Raw genomic sequence first — 27,067 nt, 5'->3', positions numbered from 1 at the left:
AAAATCAGTACATTTGTGGGGTTGCAAATGCAAAATCGCCACTTTGCGGTATTGTAGCTAAAGTGATGAAGACGCAGACCATCAAATTGTACTGGAGAGTGGACTTACTTGCAGAGCCATCCCAAAATTTGATCGACCCATCTGCATGTCTAGACAGAAAATTTTGACATTTTACTGAATACTGAATTACAACAATTGATATGTAGAAATTAAGACATGATAAATGAAGGTATGATTATAAATCATCAGCTGGGAAAGAGCTGATGGACAAACCATAGCCCCAAGATATTAGAAGTGGAAGCATACACATATTGAGTGGAAGATTTTTATTTATTTTTATCAAAAAGAAAAAAATCCTGAGCTCCACTGAAACAAAAACATGGGGTATCTTAAATAAACACAGTATGCAGGGAAAATATGTGACTGCAGAGTCATGCAGCAGAGACCAGCTTGCGTGTTTGCTTCAGAATGGTTTAACATCTCTGCCAACCTCTTAGAGTGCAGCATGGCCCCACTCTGTGTGCTGTGCTCATTATGCTGGGCTTGGCACAATCCCAAATCTAAAATTATAAAGGCCTACAAAACTGCAAATGCAAATCAATATCATCTGGACCTCTTATGGATTAAGTGCACACTCAAATGGAAAACTGGTTGTGATACAGCACATTTTCTTCAGCCTGGCTAGAGCAGGATATCTAATGGAACGGTAGTGAAGTGAGGAGCGATAACACGTACACTTGACTTGAAAATCTGGGCTATATTAGAAAAAACACTGATGCATTTCCAAATTAAGGACTTACCCAGTGATGATGATTTCTGGGTAAGTGTGCGAGCCCAATGTCCACATTCCCCCGCTAACTGGCCACTCCTGGCATGGTAACAATAAAGACAATAAAGAGACAAGAGTTTAATTCCTATAAAAGCAAATTACACCATCATCATTTCCTTGTCATCAATTACTTTCAACCTAAAACACAGTCCTGTAAACCAATACAGTCAAGCCTTTTGTATGCCGCAGTTTGCCTCACAAATATTTGCAAATTTGTCCTCTGTTTTCATATACTGACTTGGTTTTCGTACAATATTGTATGTAACCAACTAGTCCGTTTGCCCTGTACTGTATTGTTCTGCAAACTGGAGTGCCCAAACAAAGCATCCTACATGTTGCTGGCTCACTGTCTGTCAGAGACGTGCGATGAGGTTCATGGCTGGTGAGGCACTGACATTTTTTTTGCCACGGTTCATTCGTTGCAGATTGATAAGTGAATTTTGGCGAAATAGGATTCCCTTTGTATAAATAGAATATTTAGAGCATAGAAAACCTGTTTTCGGCCTTCTAAATATGGTTTTAACATTAGAAGATACCCTCTAGACATAACACAAGTCATCTTTAGAGTCGTATTAATCAATATAGTAGACATAATAAGAAAAAATAAGCCATGAATAAGCCATAATTAAGACATAAATAAGGCTCATGCTCGTCTGTTGCTACAAATGTGTGGGCAGGAAGTGACGTCGGGGGTTCAGAGTTGAGTTTTAGCTTGGCGTAGGTTACGGTTGTAACAGTAGCCCATGCTGGGGATTATTATGCTTATTGTGAGGTACTTCAAACCTGCAATAAAACCTGTTGTTGCGGCGATCAAGTCTGGTGCTTGTGTGTCTCACCCAACATTATAGTAACATTACTGACACATACTTTAGTTACCAGTGTAGAATACTACATATCATCACAGCATCTTGGAATGCATCTTCTGAATGCCTCATATTTGTATTTCAGTTCATTTCGCCATTTCTATGCTGTGCTAGTTTTTTTTTTTTTTTCATCATGACAGGTGAGGTGTGACTGCTCAATAACCCACAATAGGGCCAAAGTTAAAGCACTTTAATAAAGAAGGTGAAAAACACGATTGAATTGGATTTCGCCAGGATGTAGCGGAAGTCGATCCATATCAACAATATGTCAATATTTTTGGGTGCATGGGATTTAATTGGATTTACATTATTTCTTATGGGAAAATTTATTCTGCTTTTGTATGTTTCGGTTTTTCTGAGTTTTTGGAACAAATGAATAATTAATACTACATGTATTTACTAGATACTGGTATTCGCAATCGATTGTAACTGAGATGTTCAGGTTACCTTAGAAGACGTTTCGCATCTCTGATTGGTCTGATTGCTGTGTGTCCCACCTAGTCTTTGAGTAAGAACTGATAAAGCTTTCTTTGTCTGAGAGGCTAAGGTCTTCTTAGACAACCTGAACAGTCCAGTTGCGATCAATTGAATGCCCTGAGAATATTCACAAGCATACTTGATAGTGATAAAAAATGAGACACAAGCAGCAATAAATGCATCTAAATTCCAAAAAAGAAGGAAAAAACAATAAAAAAAATTGTGCAAACTTACTTTTTGACTGTAACCAGTCTTCTTGTGTTTAGCTCCAATGGAGTAAAGGACAGGGATGATGTCTGGAGGACAGTCTGCAAAATAAGCTGTGCAGGTAACGGGTGACTCATGGATGTCCATTGGGTAAGGGTTCTCAAACACAGGGAAGCTGCAGGGTACAAACAGATAATAAAGAGTTTTACGTTTCATGAAATCCCAAACACACACAAAAAAAGACTTTTTAATGCTGCTTTGTTCTGCCTGTATTGCACTTGTTATTTTTCTAATTAGTCTCCTCCCTCAGAGGGTTCTGGGTGATATCGCAGCATCTCCCCAAGACAAGTGAGCCTGTCACATCCATCTCAAACAACTTTGATAGTCGCTGTATTTATCTGTGAAATACATACTTGCTTTGTGTCAGATCCACCACAATTAAATCTTTTTCTAAAAGTACGACCACTGCAAAAGGATCCTGGACCTCTGGAAGATACAAAGCAAGAATAGTCACATGATACTGTATTTTCCAACCAATTCCAAGTGGGCGCATGCAAAACATTATTGTGTGCATTCATCGTAATACTATTACTTTTTTGCATGGTTAAATAATTCAGGGGTTGTTTTACTAAGTTTCCCAATAAAATCTCAAACTAGATCCTCAAACATTAGTGATATACTCACCGTTATTATATGGAGTCTCACAGAGTGTCATGAACTCGACTATAGGATAATCCATCTCTAAAACTGTAATGGCCTTGCCGTGCATGATGGTTAATGTAGGCCGCCGTCCTGCCTTGTCGTATGAAAGACCTCCAGAGAAGATGACAAAAGGCTCACTGTGGTGCAGAGAAAAGAAAGTTTCCGATGTTTTTTTTTCCTATTCAAAACTAACCAGCCAATACAGAATGAGATTCATTCATTAGAACGTTATGTGCAAGATATAGGTAGTCCTCGGGTTGCACTGTTCTATGTGGTGCTTATGAACACACTCCCTCGCTACCATCATTGAGGATAAAAATTCTGCTCACGGATCTGGTCCTATGAAAGTGACAGTGATAACAAAGCAGCACAGTGATCCTATTGTTGGCAGAAAAAAACAAAATCAATACTCCAGAGAGTCCTATGCTGATTCAGGATAATTTAAAAGATTGTCTTGTTTGTTCTCCTGCCTCTTCTACTTCATCCTCCCAAAAAGCGACAGGCATAAAGGTAAGGAATTGTTCTCTTTTTTTAACTGCTTCATTTAATGCTTGTATTTAATATTTTTATTACCACATTTTACATGTCCTTCCTGTGTTCTGTGTACAGTGTGAGTGACTTAGTAAAAGTTAGTATCACACTTTTAAATGAGTTAAGGGAAGTGGAATCTGACAGCCGTGTCCACCATTGGGTTCGAGGCTCGCGGCCACGACTGGTACCGACCACCTTGCGGCCGCAGCTCCGATCAGCTGCCTCAGCAATGGAGGCACGGAATACAGCCCATTGGGACTCAATATCCTCGTCCTCCCCCGGGATGCAGGCGAAGCTCTGCCGGAGGTGACAGTTGAAGACTCGGGTCTATGGGAGGGACACCAGAGGTTAGGGCTGCTGTCAAGCTGAAGAAGGAGTCCTATCGAGCATGGATGGCTTGTGGGACTCCTGAAGCAGCTGATAGGTACCGGCAGGCCAAGCAGCATGCGGCTTCGGTGGTGGTTGAGGCAAAAACTCGGGTGTGGGAGGAGTTCGGTGACACCGTGGAGCACGAGTTTTGGTCGGCCGGTCCACACTGTTTACAGTGGGGTTGGGAGCCTGCTGACCTCGACTGAGGATATAGTCGGACGGTGGAAGGAATACTTCGAGGCCCTTCTCAATCCCACTGACATACCTTCCATAGAGGAAGCAGAGTGTGAGTACACAAACGTGGACCGTTCCATCCTCGTGGCTGAGGTATCTGGCAGTGGACGAGTTTCACCCTGAATTCCTCAAGGTTCTGGATTTTGAGGGACTGTCTTGGCTGACACGTCTCTTCAACATTGCGTGGAAGTTGGGAACAGTACCTCTGGATTGGCAGACCGGGGTGGTGGTCCTCCTTTTCAAGAAGGGTGACCGGAGTGTGTGTTCCAACTATAGGGGGATCACACTTCTCAGCCTCCCTGGGAAAGTCTATTCAGGGTGCTGGAGTGAAGGGTACAAGCTTCTGGGATGAGACTCAGCACCTCCAAATCTGAGGCCATGGTTCTCAGTCAGAAAAGGGTGGATTTCTCCCTCCGGGTTGGGAACGAGGTCCTGCCCCAGGTGGATGAGTTCAAGTATCTTGTGGTCTTGTTCACGAGTGAGGGAAGGTTGGAGCGTGAGGTCAATAGGCAGATCGGCGCAGCGTCTGCTGTAATGCGGTCGCTCTACCGGACCGTCGTGGTGAAGAGAGAGGTGAGCCAGAAGGCAAAGCTCTCAATTTACCGATCGATCTATGTTCCCACCCTCACCTATGGTCATGAGCTTTGGGTCGTGACCGAAAGAATGAGATCGCAGATAGAAGCGGCTGTTTCCTCCGTAGGGTAGCTGGACTCACCCTAAGTGATAGGTTGAGCAGCTCGGTCATCCGGGTGGAGCTCAGAGTAGAGCCGCTGCTCCAGCCGGGAGAAGGCCGCGGGGCAGACCTAGGACACGCTGGAGGGATTATGTCTCACAGCTGTTCTGGGAACGCCCTGGTGTCCTACCAGTGGAGCTGGATGAGGTGGGGAAGTCTGGCCTTCCCTATTGAGACTGCTGCACCAGCGACCCGGACCCGGACCCGGACCCAGGTAAGCGGAGGAAAATGGATGGATGGATGGATGACAGCCGTGAGAGGGTGCTCAAGGTTTGTATACCAGTACCTGCTACTCCTATCACTCTTGTACCACTGAAAATACACAATGTAAACATTAACTTATATTTTAGACATAATTTTAGACATAATTTATATTTCATCCACACTCATGTGGAGGTTTTTGTCCTTAAAAATTGAGCTTTTGGAAAAGTCCAGCCTGGGTGAAGATTTTTTAAAACTCCGGTTTAGGCATATTTGTGTGGATTGATAAAATGGAGTTTTTGGCTTGTTGCTGATAGATGACGTGACAATTAGGTGCCGATACTTCCACATTATATAAGTATAATTTAATGTGTGCAATGGCACAAATAACATTGCTGTTTCAAGCATGCTGAAATGGCTTTTTGTGTGTATAAGACTAAACATACCGTATGCCTACTTTTGTTTAACATTGATGAACAAAGACGTCATTGTGGGCTTCGGAGGACGCTATACTGCAGCTGTTTTGCTCGCTAAATGGCTACGACACCCCCGCCAAAGGATGGACAAGACCCGATGGGATCTCTAGCTGGTGGGACAACCTTCACAAGCATATCGTTATTTTGGAAGACTGGCGTGGAAATGTTGACATGACAAGAAGCTTGTGATTGCGTTTGACTGAGCTGCTTCGCCCACACATTGAAAGCTTCCCTGTTCGATACGCCTGCTTGTTCTGCATTACTACTGTCGTGGAGGCAATTAAACAAGGACAATTTGCCAGACACAGAATTAATTCAGCAATGATAGCATCACAGCCAATGGAGTTCTTCTTTGATCGATAAAGTGAACTTCACAACATTTCAGCGATAATCAACATCTGCTACATTTGAAGAAAGAACATGTTCCATCCATTTTCAGTTTTATTTTCAATCAATTTGGCTGACAAATGTACTAAAAAATAATGCTACTTTGCTAGCAGTCTACATGTAGCTTCTAGTGTACATCGCCATGTTTGTTATGATACGTTTCCGGAAATGATGTCATCAGTGCCTCTGATTGGTTAAAATTGCCTTAACAGTCTACGGCCGCAGCGCCACCTTACTTTGGCATGCGCATGACAAGCATAAATGCCCCCAAAAAGAAAATCATATTCTGCAGATTACAAACTGTAAGTAGTGAAATATGCGGCCGAAAATGGTAATCGAGCAGCATGAACAAAGTTTGGAGTGAATGAGAATGAGGGACTGGGGAAAATCGGAGAATACTCTCACTGCAATGAAGAAAACAAAGCTAATCGCGGGCTAAACGCTAGATGGCCACAAACAGGTGCATGAACAACGTGCTGCCTGGAGAGGCTTGTTAACAGTGCAGTTAGTACATCTCCACGCCCAGGTAGGTGCCAAGGCGATGAATATAGATGACTTAGCATGTTTTTTAGGCTATAGCTGTATGAATAACTATATGTTACTTGAACATACCACCTGTTCATGTTACATTAACAGCTGCTTATTTAACCTGTTGTTCTCCATTTTATTATTATTACTATAACTTGCCTTTCATGATGAAATGTCTATTCTTGGTCTCTGATTTTATAAAATTAATTTCCCCCCAAAAATTTGACTTATTGTCCAGTGCGACTTATATATGTTTTTTTTTTCCTTTTTATTGTGCACTTTTGGCTGGTGCGACTTATACTTTGGAAAATACGGTATATTAAGGCAAAAAAGACAAACTACTAACTTAAAACAAAAACAAACTGACCTGTTCCTTGTGGTTTTGTAATCCACTTTGAGTATTGGTTTACATGACTCCTTCCTCCCATCTTTCTGGATTTTACCTGTAAGCACAAAACATTGCAAAATAATTACTATGTTTTCAAAATATTATTACACTCTAGCAGCACATTGCTTGTGCTTTATGAGAGGGGACAACAAATAGTTTGTGGTCAACTGGATTGGACATGACTGTCATGGTGCACTTCCTGTTTCTTCTTCTTCTGAACAAAAGCTAAATTAGGGTGACCGTATTTTGATTAGCGAAAACCAGGACACTCGGCCCAGTAATGACATTTTCAAAAGATACTGGAAGTTTACTCAAAAATCCCTTATAGTTTCAATAAAGTAGGCCTCCACTATATGGATAGATAATGTGATATTACAAAATATAATCAATAACCAAAGACACAAATTCCAAAAGGAAGAACATTCAAAAACGGGGACAAAATTATTCCAAAAACATAACACAGGCTTCTGGTATTAAATGCTTGTTAAGTATTGGGAGGTCACCAATATTTGACCAACTTTTATTTCTAGTGTCGCAAAAACTTGGGAATTTGAACCATTGTTGCGCATGACGATCCCAATTTTACGAGACTTCACCTTGGCAAGCATCAATGAATGAACTCTATGCATTTGTAACCCGCCAGCTTCAGCCAGTCCTGGATTCTACCCTAGGCTCAAACCAAGGTTCACTGAATGAGAGTCGAGAGCGCTAGCCTTCAAGCTAAAACCTAGACTGTCAACTCCACGTCCAGGGTAAACCTGGACATTTCCATCACTTTCTAAAAAAACAAAAACCTTTCATGTCCTCGGAAAACAGGATATTCGGTCACCCTAGCTAAATACATTTACAAATACATGGTGTGTGTCATCTCTGTCTCTTAGACTTTGCTGGAAATAGACAGGACTGTTGACCTCTATCTTTATAATACAGTATAGATGTTTTTCACTTTCGGCTTTTCCCTGTCAGGGGTCGACACAGCAAGTTAATCGCATGAATGGTTTTGGCTTAGTTTTTATGACAGATGCCCTTCCTGATGCAACCTTGGGCAGGAATCAAGCCCATAGCCTCTGCCATAAAGTCAGAAGCGTGTACCAAATCACCTATCTTTATGACAATGAACGAAACAATTTAGGTCAACATCCGAATGTTAAAACTATTACTTGAGAGGTCATATTCCAGTGACATCTGGTATCATTTCAGTCCGATCAACACAGCTTTTTGTGTAAGCCATCAAGTGGAGCATAACCAACATGGTTAAGGCCAGCAAAGTGCACAAAGTCGTTTTTCAAGGTGTCAGCAGGTAGCAGGATATGCAGTATGTGACTGACAGGTTTCTGGCTGAGCACACAGCAGGACACACGAGCATAACAACAAAACCGGGGGCAGCGATGTGAGTTGCACAAAACATTACAAAGTGAAGGTGAAGCTGTGACGGCAAATCGACACAGCTGACCTGCAGTGAGAATTATTTATTTACTATTGGTGCAAAGGCTGACAGTTTCATTCCCAAGAAAATATCCATTGTTTATTACCTCTGCTGAGATTTTTATTCAGCTGGGTTTGTCTCAAAGTCTGTTTTAGGGATGTCCGCATAAAAATTTGATGTCTGTTAATATCGGGTTTTTCCTCTTTCTTCGAAATAAACCAATCCTATATTTGCCAATTTTTGTCGATAGCTCATTGAGTTGCTGGAATAGCTGAAGTGTAGCTTGTTTTTTTTTTTTTTCCTCACCATGTGGAAAGGTGACCTGTACGGGTTTGGAGGTGTTTCTGAGGTTCCACAAGGTCAGGCTGCCGTCTGAGTGGCTGCACATGAACTGCTTTCCTTCATGATGCCAGCTGACAGAGTGGATAGCCTGCAACAAAAGGTTTATTCATACATGATTCTTTAGTCAGCTGTAGTACCGTCAGAGCCGTCACTTTCCATACAAGTATATTTAAAGTAGTTTAATTATGATTAACTCTTAAAATGGAAAAGCTCACAATGATTTGAATGTAAAGCAATGCTCAATTTATATTAGTGCAACGGATAACTAATTTTGTAAGCGTTTGTAAATCGCCGACTTGGGGGTTGCCATATAAAATCTCGCCTCGGGGGCCACATTGGATAGGGCCAGCTCTGAGTACAGTAATGACAAAATCAAATACCTCAATAACACACAATAACGCAGTTTATGGAAAAAGAGCTTGAAGCTTGAAGTTTGTATTTCATAATGGTGAGAAAAATATACAGTAAATAAAAGAGTAAGGGTGCGTGTGTGCACTGTATGAACTTACCTCATCATAATAAATTCGGAAATCAGCCTTTTTGGCCCTGAGGTCCCACTGTACTATTGTCCCGCTCTCGAAACCGATGAGAAGCTAAAAAAAAAAAAAAAAGGGAAAAACCGGCTTTAAACTAATGATGAAATGAAAGCAGACAGTTTCATTTACCTGAAATCAAACAAGGAGCCCGACAGGCCTATATATATACACTATCCATTTTAATTTAATTGCACCCAGGGTAAATCATACATTCTATTCATATTTTAGGTCGCATTACGTATTCTTGCGAGTATTTATGATGTGAAGTAATAACGTGGAGGGATCTGCACTGCGGGAGCGGAGCAAGTAACGAATAAAGAAATTGACTTTTTATACAGGTCCGCTTTCTGCCAGAGCTTTAATCATGAACATGAGACAGAAGAAAAACTGAAGAGCTTAGACTGCACTTTCAGTTGAATGATTCCTCTTGTATTTATCAAGTCCAACCACATTTATAGTCATTGTATTTTCCAGACTATAGGTCGCACTTTTTTTCATAGTTTGGCCGGTCCTGCAATTTATAGTCAGGTGCGACTTATATATCAAAATATATACGGGTGTTGTGAGAAAGTGTTTGCCCCATCCTGATTTTGTATTTTTTTTGCATGTTTGTAACACTTAAATGTTTCAGATTGCCAAACAAATTAAAATATTAGTCTGAACACAAAATGCAGTTTTTAAATGAAACTTTGTTATTAAGAGAAAAAAAAAAAAATCCAAACCTATATGCCCTGTGTGAAAAAGTGATTGCCCCCTCCAAAAATAAATTCAACAACAAATGATAATTAAAGTGAGAGCTATTATCCACAAATGGTGAAAACATGGAACAGTGGTGAGCCTTCTTTTGGAAGGTGTGTGTCATATTATAACTGGTGTAAAAATAACGTGCCATTTCAGAAAAAGAACTTCATGCCAACAGTAAAATATGGTGGTAGTAGTGTGATGGTCTAAGGCTGTTTTGCTGCTTCAGAACCTGGAAGACTTGCTGTGTTAAATGGAACCATGAATTCTGCTGTCTACCAAAAATTCCTGAAGGAGAATGTCCGGCCATCTGTTTGTGACGTCAAGCTGAAATCAACTTGGGTTCTGCAGCAGGACAATGATCCAAAACAAGTCCACCTCTGAATGGCTGAAGAAAAACAAAATGAAGACTTTGGAGTGGCCTAGTCAAAGTCCTGACCTGAATCCTTTTGAGATACTGTGGCATGACCTTAAAAAGGCGGTTCATGCTGTAAAACCCTCCAACGTGGCTGAATTACAGCAATTCTGCAAAGATGAGCGGGACAAAATTCCTCCAGAGCGCTGTAAGAAACTCATTTAAAGTTATCGCAGACGCTTGATTGCAGTTGTTGCTGCTAAGGGTGGCCCAGCCAGTTGTAATCACTTTTTCACACAGGGACATGTAGGTATGTATTTTTTTCTCCATTAATAATAAAAAGTTTAATTTAAAAGCTGCATTTTGTGTTCAGTTGCGTTGTCATTGATTCATATTTAAATTTATTTGATGATCTGAAACATTTACGTGTGGCAAACATGCAAATATATAACAGATCAGGAAGAGGCAAATACTTTTTCACACCACCGTTTTTAAGCTTGCTCTAAATACAGGTAAATGCAACTTCTGGTCCAGTGCAACTTACAGTCCGGAAAATTCAGAAAATATAAATGCCAACTCTGTCATGGTTTTCTCCAGTGTATTGTGTCATGTTCTGTGCCATCCCCGTTTACTCTGTTGTGACACAATCAACTTTAAACACATAAATGTGCGTACATTGTAGCTGCCATGATTATAGCTAACCCTGCAGGTAAAAATAGGCACACAACTCCCACATTCAACTCTGGATGAGAGGAGAGTAGCAGTAACAGTTCCATCAGCAGCAATGCGATTGATGCCAAGAGGAGGAAAGTGTCCATCCTGCTGAGTGGAAAGACTGTGACATCTCACATTGGAAGATCAAGAGTAAGGCTGAATCCCAATTCTACCCCTTAACCCTCGTCTTACACCTTACCCCTAGGTTTTGCGTGGTGGTGTCCATATTCTCCTTAAACCGAGGGGTAAGCGGTAAGGGGTAAGTGCTAAGGGGTATATACCCCTTGAAAACGAGTGTGGTAGCTGACCACACTTGAAACAAAGGGGAAGGCGGAGCTATAACACCCGCTGAGAAGACAGAAGCGCGGAGACCGAAAGAAACACATAAATGTAAGTAATTACGCATTATTATTGAGTTTCACAGTAAAATCACTCATGTTTTATTTTATAGTCAATCGTTTGCTACTCCATGTAAATATTCGCCATGTTTTGAATTGTTGGTTTTCGCTAGTTACAGTATAACTACCCAGATCACACCAATAACAATTTATTGCATTTTGTGAATGTTTTGGTAAAACAAGCATATTTGCTTTGTTTGGGTTGAAATAAGGTATGAAAATCATTTCTACAAAAATGAGTAGCTCGTGGCCATTTTCATTTTCTAAAAGTAGCTCTCACAAGAAAAAACGTTGGTGACCCCTGGATTCGACAGTGACTACAGATAAAGACCACATTAGCCTCTTAATTGTAGATAGAATTTTAAAAACGCTCGATAGCGAGGGGAGTCTACATTACTGAACTGGCCGAGAGAGTGCCACATTTGTGTCCGACTACAGCGCCCCCTTTTTTTTCCGGCCACGGCGTGTGGCTTACCCGCTCAATACTCTGGTCCTCCCGAGCTTCGTGGCACAGCATCTGCCTCCAATGCACCTCGCCCAGCCACGGCAGATGGCTCTCCGCGCTCCAGAGTGTACAGTGACATTGCCGCTTTCCCATCTAATCATTCATGTAACCCAGCACATTGTAGTGAAGTCTGTTTGCTGTGAATTATAGCCACCGTAGTCCACCACACATTCTCATGGTGAGATATGTTTGTTGTATTCAGCATACAGTATGGATGGTCAGGAAGTGAGCTAAATAAAAGATGTAAACAACATGGCCATATGTGGACAGCACACCACATTATCAAATAACTTTTGGAATTTAACTTTGTCCCATCTACGTTTTTTTTTTTTTGCCATCACTCTACAGTATATTTGTTTCCAGCACACTATTACTACACTAATATTACTGTTATTATTGCATTTACAATGAGTTAATAGTTGTAGCCCATCAATCAAAATATGTGTCATTCCTGCAGGAGAAGCTGAGCCAAATGAAGTCAGCCCTCTGCTACACCACACAGCACTCCAGGACCATTCAAAAGCTGCAATCTCAGTATGGAAAAGTCATAAACAACAAAATGCAATTCTGGACTTTCGAGGCCAAAACAGGGAGGTTTTTAAACCTTGATAGTAATATTTAACCTTATTATTTTAATATTTAACCTTAATATTTTCTGAGCAGCAGAGTAACCATTTAGATTTCCAATCTAGTCAGGAAAAAGTCTGAAATATTACTGGCTTATCATGGTGTCTAATCACATGTCTGACTTGATATGCAACACTTGATTGCCGGTAATTTCCTGATTAGAAAAACACATTCAAAAGGTTTTTATAGTAATTTAAAACTCAGTGGGGGTTGGGGTGTTAGTTTTTATATTTTTTTAACATTTTGAAACAAGGTTAAAAAAAATGTGATACATATTTAAAGACAATGTTTTGTTGTGTTATGATTAGTTATTAAGATCAAGATTTAAGCTATTTCTCATTACATTATGTTTAGTCTATTTTTGACCATTTTCGCTGTTTTAACTTAATTTCTACAATGTGCCACGGGCCAATATCAAACAAGCCACAGGCCGCCAATGGCCCCTGTGCCACACTTTGGACATCACTGCTTTCATAGCTCTTTGTCAGGGTTGAACACGTGACATGATGTCAACTGTGTGAGCAACCACTCGGCGACTATTTAGCCTGTTGGCTTTCTTCGTAGCGAGCGAACGATGGGAATGAAAGACAGAAGGCGAGTGTTACTGCAGCTGGAACTAATCATGCGCAACGGCCATTTTTTACAGCAAATGTCGATCCGAAATCAGAAAAGATTTTCTCCACGCCCTCTGAATGAGCTGTATACAGACAGGAAATCATATACCATGAGCCTTGACGCACAAAACATTCCAACCTTGTTTTCCACATTCTCATCATGCCAGCACAACATTGGCTTATGACAATTACTTCAAAATACAAAGATTGTACAACCCAGGAGTAGTTCAACCCACTTAAATGTGACATGCAACACTTTGCCTGATTCAGTGCAACAAGCGGTGGCAGCTGTGAGCGTGTATCTTGTTTTTATGTCTTCACAGCTTGTCAAGTCTGATTTTGCCCAGCAGCTCTGAAATCCATCGGGAAAATCAATGTGCTCGTCAATGACCTCTTTTGCAGCCATTTCCACCTGCCACTTTTCTTACCAATTTGTCTGCCGCTTGACCCTCAAAGAACACAACTCAAAGGATATTATCACTCAAGTCTCTCAAGAGTAACTATATATTCTGCTTGGAGCGAATTATATTTTCATTCCGAGACACTTCTGACATAAAAAAAGAGAAGTAGCGTTATGTACAGAAGCAAATCCGATGAGTGATTTCAGGCAAGGAAGTGGAGAAAGAGGCATGTTTTGCTTACATCGAGAAAAACAAACAACTAAACAAAGGTGCTAATGCTTTTTATCTGCCTCCTCACCTTGCCTTCATCCTTTGGGCTGTCACTTAAATGAACGACTGGTCCTGGATGAGTTTTAGTTGATCTGTAAAGAGAGAGAAAGATAAGAGAAGAAAGGAAATGGCAGTAATGACATGAAGCACACTGAGGGGGTACTGAGGCGTCATCATTGCTGTTCTAAGCTTTCATCAAATAAACAGATAGGTTAAACACATCGTGCTTGGAATTTCACGGCTTCACTCTATTATGCTGTTCAAAAATATATGAATGAATAAATCATGCTGTTTCGTGGTTGAATATGGCTTATTATCCGTCCAAAAATATGCACATTTAAGCATGTGTTGCATGTTTTTTTGCCCAAAATAAGCATTTTGAAGCATAAAAAAGGCAAAATGAACTAAACTAGAAATATAATATACAAATAGGCTTTTATTGCATGTTGGAAGTACAGTCAAACTTGTCTATAGCGGCCACTAGAGGGAGTCTGCAAAAGTGGCCGCTATAGACAGGTGGCCTCTATAGACAGGTTGACGTCCAGTTTGAATGTTGACCAGTAGAGGAAAAAAAAGAAAAAAAAAGGGAAGACAAAAAATAATAATAATGTTGACCAGTAGAGGGCACTGCGGACTGCGGATAAAAGTTGTACAGCACTACTAGGCTTGTTATTATCATGGTTCATGGTTCATGGTTTTAATTCATCCTGAACATGCATGACTCAAATAGTAGCACATCACATAGTACAATTCACAATTTTGCAATAATAACTGATAGAATATATCCACGACCCACAGAACAAAGCTGTGCTAGTAATGTCTTACGCTTGTTTTTTATATTTTACTTTTTATACGGCACTGTCATTACAGCTTTAGTTCATCAGGAAGTGACGGGAAGTGACGGGAAGTGACGGGAAGTGACGGTGGGCGTCCCGAGCAGGAGAGCTAGGCTCAGTGCTAGCTGTGAGTTTCGAGAGAGTTGGGAAGTGTGTTTATGTTGGCGTGGATGTAAAGTCCTGCAGTGTTCTCCGCTGTTAATAAAGCCATTAAAGTGCATCAGCGACGTGAGTCTCTCCTTCCCCACAACAAGCGGCATGACAGTATTGACCAGTGCACACCAGGAAATAAACGGTGTCATTTCTTACAGGCACTGGCTGGACAGCTATGTAGTGGGGCTTGTTTAACCTTTGCCTTGTGGACAAGCAGGAAGGAGAGACGATGCTGAGAGATGTGTGTGTGTTCTGAGCTGCTCTCTGGTGGCCGCGTTCAATAAATAAAGTTGGCAGAAGCAACAGGAGAAGTTTCCTTCTTTGCTTCGGAGCTGAATAACACTGACAAGTTAACAGACTAGTAGCGGACGGAAAAGAAGACAGCTTTGTTTATGTCGAATATAGAAGATGAGGACTTTGATGGATTTGTGGATGAGGATTGATGAAAAATAACATGAGTACATTCTAAAATACTTCAATTAAGTACAACCGAACTCAGTTTTGCGCCCGCTGCCGCATGTATGCTAGCGTATGTTTTTTTTTTATTGTAGCGTCGCTGGGAGCACGTCCTGTTCCCAGCCTATTTTGCGGTAATGTTTTGGTGCAAATGCTCTTAAAGTTACATGTTTGACCAGGAAATAGCAAGCTCAAAAGAAGACGGCTTTTTTATGTGGAACAACTGACAGTTTGTGTGGATCTTGTGAATGATTGTGACTGAGCTAGGACTCAGTAATTAAAGTCTACACACGACGGCTTCATTGATTGAAAAAACAAACTTTTTCGTGCATGAAGCTTCTACTTGAGTTGGTAATTTGGCCGCTATCTGCAGTGAGATATTGACCAAGGGAGACAAAATGGGTGGCCGCTGGCCGCGTTGGACAGGTGACTGCTATACACAGGGTCTATAACATGTAAATTTGCTGCGGGAGATTTTTCAATGGCTGCTATAGGCAGGTGGCCGTTCTATAAAGGTAGCCGCTAAGACAGGTTTGACTGTATCTCACAACAAGCACAATAACCCCTAATACAAAAAAAAAACCCTGATAAAAACACGGGCTACCGTCCATCCCTCACACAGCTCTTAAATAAGGAATCCTACTTTGCACAAATCACTTTGCACTTATCACTGTCAGGTCTGGAACCATTTAACCATGATAAAGGAGGGACTACTTGAAACATTTTAGACACATGGTTGGTGATGAGTGGTGGGAGCAGGGGAGGGGATGGAAGAGCCACGGAAGAGTCCGTTATATACAAACTATTTTGAATGATAATACACGTAAAATGGAAGTGGCAGTGCTTGAAGTGCTTTACGCACACTATAAACCTTGCAATCCAGCCTACGTCGGTGTTCCCCGTGTCACTTGCTCTTGACGTGTGGCTGCTTTTTTCATCGGACTCCAACAGCTGCCATGGTGTTAATGTCCAAGCAGAAGCTGTAGTAATTTTACATTGATCGAACTTACTGAAGATTTGTCAAAACAAAACACAATCGCTTTATAATACTTCTATCAAAACATGCGATATGAGTTTCTATTTTGGACAGTCACTACTTCCTGGTTCCACACTGTAAGCACCATGGCAGTATCACACTTTCTTGGTAAAAGTTCTGGCACTTGCAACTTTTTTTGCAGCCGTATTTTTTTGGTTTTTTTTAAAGCACTGAATCCTCTAATACTAAGAAATAGGCAGTGCGCCTGGACGCCTCTTCAGAAAGGAGACAGGCACAGAGTTGTTCATCATTCGGTGTGCATGTTAGGTGCACTGTTTGGCCAGACGATAATCGAGACATATTTCCGATTCCTACAAAATCAGGGTGTATAAAAACCACAGCAAAAACAAAACAGAGGCAGGGAGGGCTTTCATTATTAGTGCAGACGTGCCAACATGTACAGTATGAATTTGTCGTATTCAGCATGCAATTTGACTAAATATGCTTGTATGCTTCACTGCTCTCCATTTTGTTGCATTTAGCTGCTTTCAGTTTCGAGTTCATTCTGTGGAGTAGAGATAAATAAATACGATCAGTTTTTCAACAGTATGTCCAATCGGGGGGGGGCTTGAAAAGATTTCTGTCCCCTAGTGGGGGCATGGCAAAAAATAATTGATAACCACTGTATAAGTAGTGTAAGTACAGCAAGCTCCATGTTGATTTCTCTTGTAATTTGAAGCTTTAAAAAATATGTTCAATTCACCACATCTCTCCTTCTCTGCAATAACTAGTGTGAGAGAATGTCGAGTACTAATCTTGCAGCCAACCAGAACAAACAATGCAGATGTAATGTATGCACTTTTCATCCCCAGCTTTTCCCAAACAAATGTCTTTTGATGTTTATTAAAGTCATTAAGTTTGCTGGTGAGAAAACATTAGCTGGAGAGGCATGCAGTAATTAGGGAAGTAGATTGCTTTGTTATTTTCTCAAATTAAAGACGGACTTCACTCTTTCAAAGCCATTTAAACCTGTTCGTCTCTCTCGCTCTCTTTTTTTTTAACTGGTAAGCAAAAATGTAAAAACAGAACATGTTGCCAGCATTAGCAATAAATTAAGAAGCAATATGTCTGAGCACCTAAAAAACAAAATGTATAAAATATTCCTGAATTATGTGCACAATTAAATATGCACCAAAAGTAAGGGGGCTCTATGTACACAGCATAGAGCAGAGGTCCTCACTTGTCCAAGGGCCAGGTATTTTATTATATATACAGACCTGATCAAAATCTTAAGACCAGTTGAAAAATTCCTAGAATTTGCATTTTGCACATTTGGATCTTAATGAGGTTTTTCGTAGAGCTACAATATGCAAAAGCAAGAAGGGGGAGGGAGACAAAAAACATTTGGAACTAGTAATTTTCAAGCTCACCACCATAAGCTCATGAGTGGTGAGCTCATGGGAGGCGCCAAAGGGGTCGGGTGCAGAGTGAGCTGGGTAGCAGCTGAAGGTGGGAGCCTTGGCGGTCCGATCCTCGGTTGCAGAAGCGAGCTCTTGGCATGTGGAGTGTCACCTCTCTGGTGGGGAAGGAGCCTGAGCTGGTGCGTGAGGTGGAGAAGTTCCGGCTAAATATAGTCGGACTCACCTCAACGCACATCAAGGGCTCTGGAACCAGTCCTCTTGAGAGGGGTTGGTCTTTATTCCACTCTGGTGTTGCCAGCAGTGAGAGGCGACCTCCCGGCTCAGGGCCTGTACATTGGAGTTTAACCCGGTACACGAGAGGATAGGTTCCCTTCGGGTTGGGGGACGGGTCCTGACTTTTGTTTGTGCTTATGCGCAAAACAGCAGTTCAGAATACCCGCCCTTTTTGGAGTCCTTAGAGGGGGTACTGGAGAGTGCTCCCTCGAGGAATTCCCTTGTTCTTCCTGGCACCAGGACACCCTGGGCCACAGTTCGATGATGACTTTGTGGTCGTGTCGTCGTACTTGCTGGCAAATGTTTTGGACACTCGGGTGAAGAGAGGGGCGGAGCTGTCAACCGATCACCACCTGGTGGTGAGTTGGCTCAGATGGTGCGGCAGGCCTAAACGTATTGTGAGAGTCTGCTGTGAACGTCTAGCAGAGTGCGCTGTCAGTCGCAATTTCAACTCCCACTTCCGGGGGAGCTACGACCATGTTCCGAGGGAGGCAGCGGACATTGAGTCCGAGCGGGCCATGTTCCGTGCCTCCATTGTTGAAGCGACTGATTGGAGCTGTGGCCGTAAAGTGGTTGTTGCCAGTGGTGGCGGTAATCCTACAACCCGTTGGTGGACACCAGTGGTAGGGATGCCGTCAAGCTGAAGGAGTCCTATCGGGCCTTTTTGGCCCATGGGACTCCAGAGGCAGCTGACGGGTACTGGCAGGCCAAGGTCACTGAGGCAAAAACTCGGACATGGGAGGAGTTTGGAAAAGCCATGGAAAACGACTTCCGGACGGCTTCAAAGAAATTTTGGACCGCCATCCGCCGTCTCAGGAGGGGGAAGCAGTGCATGGTCAACACTGTGTATGGCGGGGATGGTGTGCTGCTAACCTTGAACCTCGAGATGTTGAAGAAATACTTCGGAGACCTCCTCAGTCCAACCAACACGTCTTCTAATGAGGAAGCAGTGCCTGGGGACTCTGCGGTGGGCTCTCCGATCTCTAGGGCTGAGGTTGCCGAGGTGCTTAAAAAACTCCTCTGTGGCAGTGCTCCGGGGGTGGATGAGATCCGCCCGGAGTTCCTTAAGGCCCTGGATGCTGCTGGATGCCTTGGTTGACACGATTCTGCAGCGTTGCGTGGACATTGGGGCCGGTGCCTCTGGATTGGCAGACTGGGGTTGTGGTCGCCCTTTTTAAGAAGGGGGACCGGAGTGTGTGTTCCAATTATCGTGGGATCACACTTCTCAGCCTCTCAACTGGCCTGGGAACGAGTCGGGAGCCGCCGGGAGGAGCTGGACGAAGTATCTGGGGAGAAGGAAGTCTGGACTTCCCTGCTTAGGCTGCTGCTCCCGCAACCCTACCTCGGATAAGTGGAAGAAGATGGAGGGATGGACTATCAACATGGCACATTTTTGACTATTCGTCCTTGCAAAAGTGCTCTAAATGTGTCAGGTTATAAGCACCTTTCTTTTGAATAGATGTGAACCCCATAGATTGTTGTCTTGATTTAGGTTTGGGCTCTGGCTGGGCCATTCCAAACCTTAATTGTCCCCCCTGTAATGACATTATTTTGTTTATTTCAACATACGCTGGGGTTGTTTTCCCATCTGAAAGGTGAAATAGATGATTAAGGTCATGGTCATATTCATGGTTTATTTCTTTCGGACATGCTTAACAAGTTACATTAAGAAACATCACATGTTTACGCTTGCACAAATTCAATATGTCTGTAAAGTAGTAGGAAGAGGAAGAGCTTATTTAATCCTGTCCCTTCTCCATGCCTCAGGAAATGTGATAGATAACTTATGCAGGGATGACGGAAAAGGAAAAGCAATAGATAGCAAAAATCGGAGAGTTGAAGGCCAAAATTGTATGTCTAAGTATTTAGCAAAAATCGGAGAGTTGAAGGCCAAAATTGTATGTCTAAGTATTTATCTCCCCAACTTGACTTAAGTCCCACATCCTGCTGTTGACAACTCCTCAGTAAAAAAAAAAGTAGCTATTGGCCATCACTTCATCAAAACAAAATAATTTAAATATTTTATCTCAGCCAGCACCTCTCAATGTCTATCTAGACAGTATAATCATTACATTCGGACTAGCCATCACTCATTAGGGCTTTAGTAGGCACTCCAATCTATTCCTCAAGGCCCCTCATAGGGCAAAATACTTCAATTTCAAACACACACACAAAATCTTGCAAAAGAGTACGCCCCTCACATTTCAGCAGCCTTTGCAGCCTTACCAAGGGATAGTACTATACAAATGGAACTTGCATACTGTATATAACTATTCCCTATAAAATGTATTTTTTGTTAATATTTTTCGGTGTCTGGGACAGATTCAAAAAAATTGCCGTGGTTTGCATACATTTCGTCAGACCTTTCCGATGGTAAACTGACTTTCACTTGTACACCTTCAAGGTACTCAAAGTGCTTTGACGCGGTTACTACATTTACCTAATGATGACGCGGCATCAGGAGCGACTGTGGGGTTTCAGTATCTCGCCCAAGGATGCTTCAACATAGTCACAGGAGGATGGAGGATGGAACCAACAACAACCAAGCCATGCCGCCCCAATTTTGAAACAAATTAATGACAAAAACCGAGGTACCACTGTATGGCAGTACAGATTTACTGAAAACGAGTCAACACACAGCGATCACAGTCACGTGCGATGGTGGCAGGGTCGTGGTCTGGGGCTGCACAGGTGCTGCCGGCACAGGGGCGCTGCGGTTCATTGACGCACACATGAATTCCAACATGTGCTGTGACATTCTGAAGCACAGCATGATCCCCTTCCTTGTGAAACATGATAACAAACCCAAACTCACCTCTAAGATGACAAGTGCTGCTGACTACTCATAGCAAAGTTTCATGTCTACTTTTTGTGATGTATAAGATAGAAAAGAGTGAAGGTTATAGAGGCCTACGTACATTCCCTGTCCCAAAAGGTGTTTCTGACAAGATTGAAGCTCAGTTCCAAAAAAAAAGAGTCAGGAAAGTGCCAGAAAAATGCAGCTGCTGATACATACTGTAGTGTCACTGCTACAAGTGTGCTCAGCTGGTCTGAAGTGCACACGCACACACATACAGACACAGAGGGATGGTTCATGTTAGAGCGCACGACTGCTACAAGTGGATAACAATACACAAAGAGCAACCAGTGTGTGCCTGTGTAGAAATACACACATTGCTGGGACAACCAATCAGCAGAAAGCTGTGCTCGACTCCAAAAGCCAGCAGAGAAACTCCTAACCCGTGGACGCGAGAGTACAGCGGTACCTCCGTTTTCGGCGATTTGTTCCAAAAGCTCAGACGAAAACTGAATAGTACGAAAACCCAAGCAATTTTTCCCACAGGAAATAATGCAAATCCAAATCATTTGTTCCAGACACATCCAGCCTCCACCTTTTGTCTTGCAGTTAGGACTACTTCTTTTATTTATCACACAATGTTCTCCCATCACACGTTCACAAATACATTGACAGGTAAGTGACTGAGTCCAAATGAGGCTTGAGTGTAATGAGTAGTAATTTAATGAAGATTAAAAAACAATTATGTTTTAGATGTAAAACAGAGCGAGATCCACCCAAGCGGCATTGCGCCATTCGCATGCGTGATTCATGGATGCGTGGAGCTCCACTCTGCTTTCAGTGTGCCGCAGAAGCTGACTGTGCACTGACGCCTTGTGACTTCTTTGGGCCACGGCGGACCTTTCAGCAGCACCCATTGCTGCTCAGTGAGATCAGAAACTGCAGAACAATACGTGCTTTCACTTTTAAGTCCCCAAATACCAGAAGACTCACCAATGACGCCAGAAAAAGTCGCTAGATTTGTCGCTAGTTGCTTTTGAGAAAATGTTACCAACAGTGTTTGGAAATTCGCCAGATTTAGAGACAAAGTCGCCAAATTGGCAACACTGAACACAGACCCACAGCATGACGTTTCCACGACCACACACTACTCTGTGGGTATGGTGTTCTAGGGATGTGCAGTTTTGTTTTTATTAACACATTATTATTTTATTAACACAAAAAACAGGACCTTTTGCAGGAATCCATAACCACTGTGTTATATTGCTATGGATTTGTAACTACATTAACAATTGATACTGCTTTGGTGAATTTTGTTTTCTCTTCAGGGGAGGTAAAAATATAGAAAATCAATGACAGCTATGAATTGTGACATATTGTTGACTGTGTAGTTAGTGTGAATATTTCATTCTTCTTCATTCACAGATTCTTTTGGAAAACCCACAGAAGTGGTGAGAAAAATGTCTTCTATGTTGACTCCCAAACAGTAGTAAGTTCAGCCGGGAAGACCTGTGCAGAGACTTGAAAGCAGCCTTCCCACATAAACAAACAAACAAACACACACACACACACACACACACACACACAAGTGTTATGACTGTTCGCTGTAGTTTGGGTTGTCACAAGAGACAAGATGGCATGGTGTGGAAGTGGCGATTGACTGACATGGTAGCATGGGGCTTGTCAGTGTAACACCAGAGATTGGAACGTGGGTGGCTGGCGTTTGCAGAAAAAAACAGTCATCAAACATGTTCAGCCACAGTGGTGTCATTTGATGGTGCTTTAAGATGTCAATCTACATTGGCAGGGACAAAAAGTTCATTTGAACAAATTGGCAACCAAGCTTTTATGTCGGGATTCCTACCAAACCTCGGGATCATAATGGCATGATATTGTGCAAGTTCCATTTAAGTGACTTCCTTTTGCTCAATTGATACACGACTCTTGCGTGGAGGATTAACTAGCAAACACTGTTGTAATGCTAGTCTAACGCCACCACAGTTGTGTATCCTTTATCAATTTCTGCTCAAATTGTAATTTTAATTTTAATTGTAATTTTTTGTAATTAGTATTTAGGCTAATTATTGTATGCACTGTAAATACAGCATAAACATTTTTCTATGTTCTATATTCCACATTTTGTATTGCTGCTGGTTTTGCTGTGATATTTATGATGACATGTTGGGGACTTTTTAAAATATTTTTTTGTAATTAGTATTTGGGCTAATTATTGTATTACATTATACTATTCCTTTATGTAATTTTGCTTAAATGCACTGCTTGATTATTTCTTGGCGGCTGCTACTGAGCCCTCAGTAACAAATTTCATTCCGAGCATGTAAGTGTATTTTTCTGGCATGACAAACAACCACCTTCAATCCTTATAGGAGCATTTGAATGACTATTCTGTTCAACTTGTTTGTCACAACGATTCCATAAACATAAAAAGGCATTGTTTTTGCGCAAAATTTGTATGTTTTTCTTTTTTCTTTTAAGCACCGGCTCAAGCAGCGTTTAAGCACCAGCAACTTTCCAGAAGTTCCGATTTGGCACCGGTATCAAAAAATATGTAAACAATAACCAACCCTACATTTGTCAGCTCAATGACATGATATTATTTTCCTCAAATTTGAGCAGTAGTATGTATGTTTTTAGTTTTTCCTACAAACGTCAAGGGTAATTATGTGAGCTATTTTCATTTTAACCTATTATATATTTATAATTTGGCTTAATCAGCATGGGACTACTGTGACCTTGACCTGCGACCAAATCTTGCCGTAATCTTAGGTTGAACTTGACCAAAAACAAGATTATTTTTTTCTTTTTACACACATTGAAATCTTTGTAACATGCAAACCGCCTTCTCCTTGCACCAATATTAGCATTGTCTGTTACATTTGCCGCAGAGGTTTCATAACTCACAGTTCGATGGCCTTGTTCCACATGATGACATATCCAGACAAAATGAAGGATTCGATGTTGACGATGTGTGTGTTCCCGCGCTCCGTCCCCACGTAAAGCCATTTACTCTGAAAGGGAAGGTGGCAAAATGTGATCCTGAAGAAATAGAAACAAAGCAGGGAGAGAGAACGTTAGAACAGTGTTTTAGACCTTGAACTATTTCCTTCTGTGTACAAAACCTTCAGTTGAGACAGTCAGCTGAATTATTAAAAATAAGGTTGAATACTGGAAGATGAGCATTCCCAATTTCTTCTCACAGCAGTGCCTTGGTTAAGGTCATTAATCCATTCCAAAAGGTCCGACTCAAACCAAAACAGAGTCTAACCAAAGCAAATTTTCCCAGAATAATGTAAATCCAATTAATCTGTTCCAGACACTCAGAAATGTTAACATGAAACACATTTCATAAACAAAATTTCTAGTTTTACTCGCACAAAATAATGCAAACATAATTACAAAGGACAAATAGAATGGACAACTAATCATTTTACATTGCTTTTAGCGAGTTTTGCAAAGATTAAGGGGCAGGAGAGGAGATTATGCTTGGAGGGCAACTGTTGCACTCATGCCACAACAAATCTATGCAAAGAGGTCTGTTAAAGGCTTTTTAACATCCACAGTTTTACATTCAATTAACAATTCCACAAACATGACATTTGAAATGGAAAAGTGAACATTTAACATCATCTTACCTATAGTGGACACAATTGGACAAAAAAAAAAAGGATACCAACCAAATAACAGCATTTGTTCACCAAACACCTGTGCTGCTGTCAAATTTGACTAATGTAAAATCCATAAAATGTACAAGCAACGCCTGCGGTGCGCATCAAAGCGTGCCGTTGCGTGTCTCATTCACATGAATGGGTTAACTATTCCACCACCTCTCAAGTAGGAATTCTCAAGTAGGTCCCTTGCAAATGATGGCATTAACGAAACTAGGGCTAATGCCTGCTGTTGCGTGGCGTCACACGGGACACAGCGGAACCAAATAACGCCACGACTGCTTCACGGGTGCAGGCAGTGGTGGTGACAATGCATACCCATGCAGGAACAATGCGCGTCACGTGTACTATTGTCATGCACTAGACGTAAACAGCACTTGAGAAGGTGTAAATAAGTCGTCCGGGAGCATGGTCATGTCGTGCCGACACAGCGTGGCCGTGTGTTTTTTACATCCCTCTGAAATGATGACGTCTTCTCTTTAAACCATAAAATTCAGAGGTCTTGCACCCTTGTCTCAGTACAGTCCATCCCCTTTCTCTTTTGTGCGGTCAATGTGTTTGTTAGGTCATGTATCTCTCCCTGGCAGCAGAAAACTAGATTTTGAGTGATTTAAGAAGGGGGAGTAAACAAACTGGACAGTAACTTGGACGCTAAACAAGCGGGCGAACGCAAGTCAAGGCACAATTGTAGCAAACATTTTGGATGTTAGCTGAAAAATGTGCTATACCACTGTACATTATTACCAGCTGAAAACAGTCACGCTTATGTCAACCCACTCATCGAGTCCCAGTCCACCGTGTTCTTCTATTCCTTCTTCTGCCAGTTGTGAATATTATTGGTACTAATGGTTGAAGAAACTATATCGTCACCAACAATGACCAAACCAAACCACAAATGTGAGAACAAGACTCGCTGCAAACTGCATATTTCAACACCATACATCAGGGGTGTCAAACTCGTGCCATGGAGGGCCGAGACACTGCAGGTTTTCTTTCCAGCCAGTCACTAAAGCAGGTGATTTTAATGATCAACACTTTCAGTTTGAGGGAAGGAGCTCATCAATTAAATCACCTGCTGAAGAAACTGGTTGGAGAGAAAACCTGCAGCGTCTCGGCCGTCCATGGCATGAGTTTGACACGTGTGCTATACATGATAGCTGGCAGCCTGCATCTTTTTGTGTCACAACTACAACAGCATCAATAAGCCAAGGTTTAATAAGTGCCCTTTTCCATGGCAGCCACGTCAGGACTCATTCCCACAACTCATAGGCCAACTCATCCTGAAATTTTCATTTGGTACACGGGCTGCAATGTTTTCCATCTTTTTCTCCTTCCAGCATATGGTTGTCACTGCCTGAACTCACTCCTCCAGACCTTTTTAGAATTCCTACTCAGAATAAATAGTTAATAATGGAGCTATTGCCATCACCATTGCAAGAAAGCAAATCGAGAATTCATTCTGTTTAATTGGTGCCCTGCCTCGCAGACATATTTACTGCCTCTATGTTACAGTGCACATTCATTGTAGTGTAAAATCGAGTAGAATGAGAACTATAAGTTTTCCAGTGGGTGTAACTGTCAAAGTTGTCATTGGCCCCTCAGGACAGTTATGAGTAAGCCGTATAAATTCTGCCTAGCAACAAGTGGGTGAGAAAACACATGTTGCAGCATCAGCCAGACAATTACTTTATTTAATTAGGCAAATCTTATTAAGACTCATTAGTGAGTGAACATTGTTGTTGAAAGAGAAATTAGGTGGGTTTTTTTGTGGTGTAGTTGTGTAGTTTTCCTGGTATGTTCATCCAACCATCCATTTTCGATACCAATTCAGTGGTGGGGAAATGGAAACTCTTCCTGCTGACTTTGGGGCAAAAGGTCATCTAACCCCTAGACTTGTTGCCAGTCAGCCACACGGGACGTATAGTAAATCATGTACACATGTGGACTAAATTGTTGGTACCCTTATGCCAAAGAAAAAGGAAAAACCCACAATAAGCACTTAAATAAATGGAAACTGACAGAAGTGATAATACAAAGTTACTGACGAAAAGCAGATGTTGCTTTGGAATCGTGGTTCAAGAGAACTGAAAAAAAGTAAACTAATGAAACTGGCTTGGACAAAAATGATGGGACCCTTAACCTAATATTTTGTTGCACAATCTTTTAAAGCACCTTTAGACAGGTGTTTAGGCCCACTCCTCGTGAGCAAAGTCCACCAGCTCTCTCAGGTTTGGTGGGTGCCTTCTCCAGACTGTGTGTGTCAGCTCCTTCCTCAGATGTGTAATTGAATTTAAATCAGGGCTCATCAAAGGCCACTTCTGGATAGTCCAATGTTTCGCCCTTAGTCATTCACACAGTGTTTTTGGGTGTGTGTTTTGGGTTGTCCTTTTGAAGGACCCATGACCTACGACTGAGACCAAGCTTTCTTACACTGGGCAACACATCTGACTGCAGAATGCCTTGAAAGTGTTGAGATTTCGTTGTACCCGGCACACATTATGGACAGCCTGCGTCAGATGCAGCCAAGCAGCCTTAGAACATAACAGAATGTCCTCCCTGTTTCACTGTAGGTATGAAATCCTTTTCTCTGTATGCTTCATTTTTGCATCTGTAAA

At 41.8% G+C, this 27,067-nt stretch overlaps 1 protein-coding gene across 11 annotated transcripts in view; it reads right to left on the bottom strand.

The window, feature by feature from the left end:
- The window catches only part of stxbp5l (syntaxin binding protein 5L), a 165,006-nt gene that overhangs the window by 52,790 nt on the left and 85,149 nt on the right, over positions 1–27,067 (bottom strand). For all 11 annotated transcript variants that reach the window (XM_054788200.1, XM_054788203.1, XM_054788201.1 and 8 more), the window contains exons 5-14: positions 23,689–23,823; positions 13,883–13,946; positions 9,203–9,286; positions 8,658–8,781; positions 6,905–6,980; positions 3,061–3,215; positions 2,790–2,862; positions 2,404–2,551; positions 801–868; positions 109–149 (exon numbers count right to left, since the gene is read on the bottom strand). In XM_054788200.1, the coding sequence (XP_054644175.1) occupies positions 109–149; positions 801–868; positions 2,404–2,551; positions 2,790–2,862; positions 3,061–3,215; positions 6,905–6,980; positions 8,658–8,781; positions 9,203–9,286; positions 13,883–13,946; positions 23,689–23,823 (968 nt within the window). The remainder of the gene's footprint in view (positions 1–108; positions 150–800; positions 869–2,403; positions 2,552–2,789; positions 2,863–3,060; positions 3,216–6,904; positions 6,981–8,657; positions 8,782–9,202; positions 9,287–13,882; positions 13,947–23,688; positions 23,824–27,067) is intronic.

The sequence above is a fragment of the Dunckerocampus dactyliophorus genome, chromosome 9 (assembly GCF_027744805.1).
Source record: "Dunckerocampus dactyliophorus isolate RoL2022-P2 chromosome 9, RoL_Ddac_1.1, whole genome shotgun sequence".
In the NCBI taxonomy this organism is placed as follows: Eukaryota; Metazoa; Chordata; class Actinopteri; order Syngnathiformes; family Syngnathidae; genus Dunckerocampus; species Dunckerocampus dactyliophorus.
Note: the sequence above shows the minus strand (reverse complement) of the source record. Positions and strands in the feature narration are given on the sequence as shown.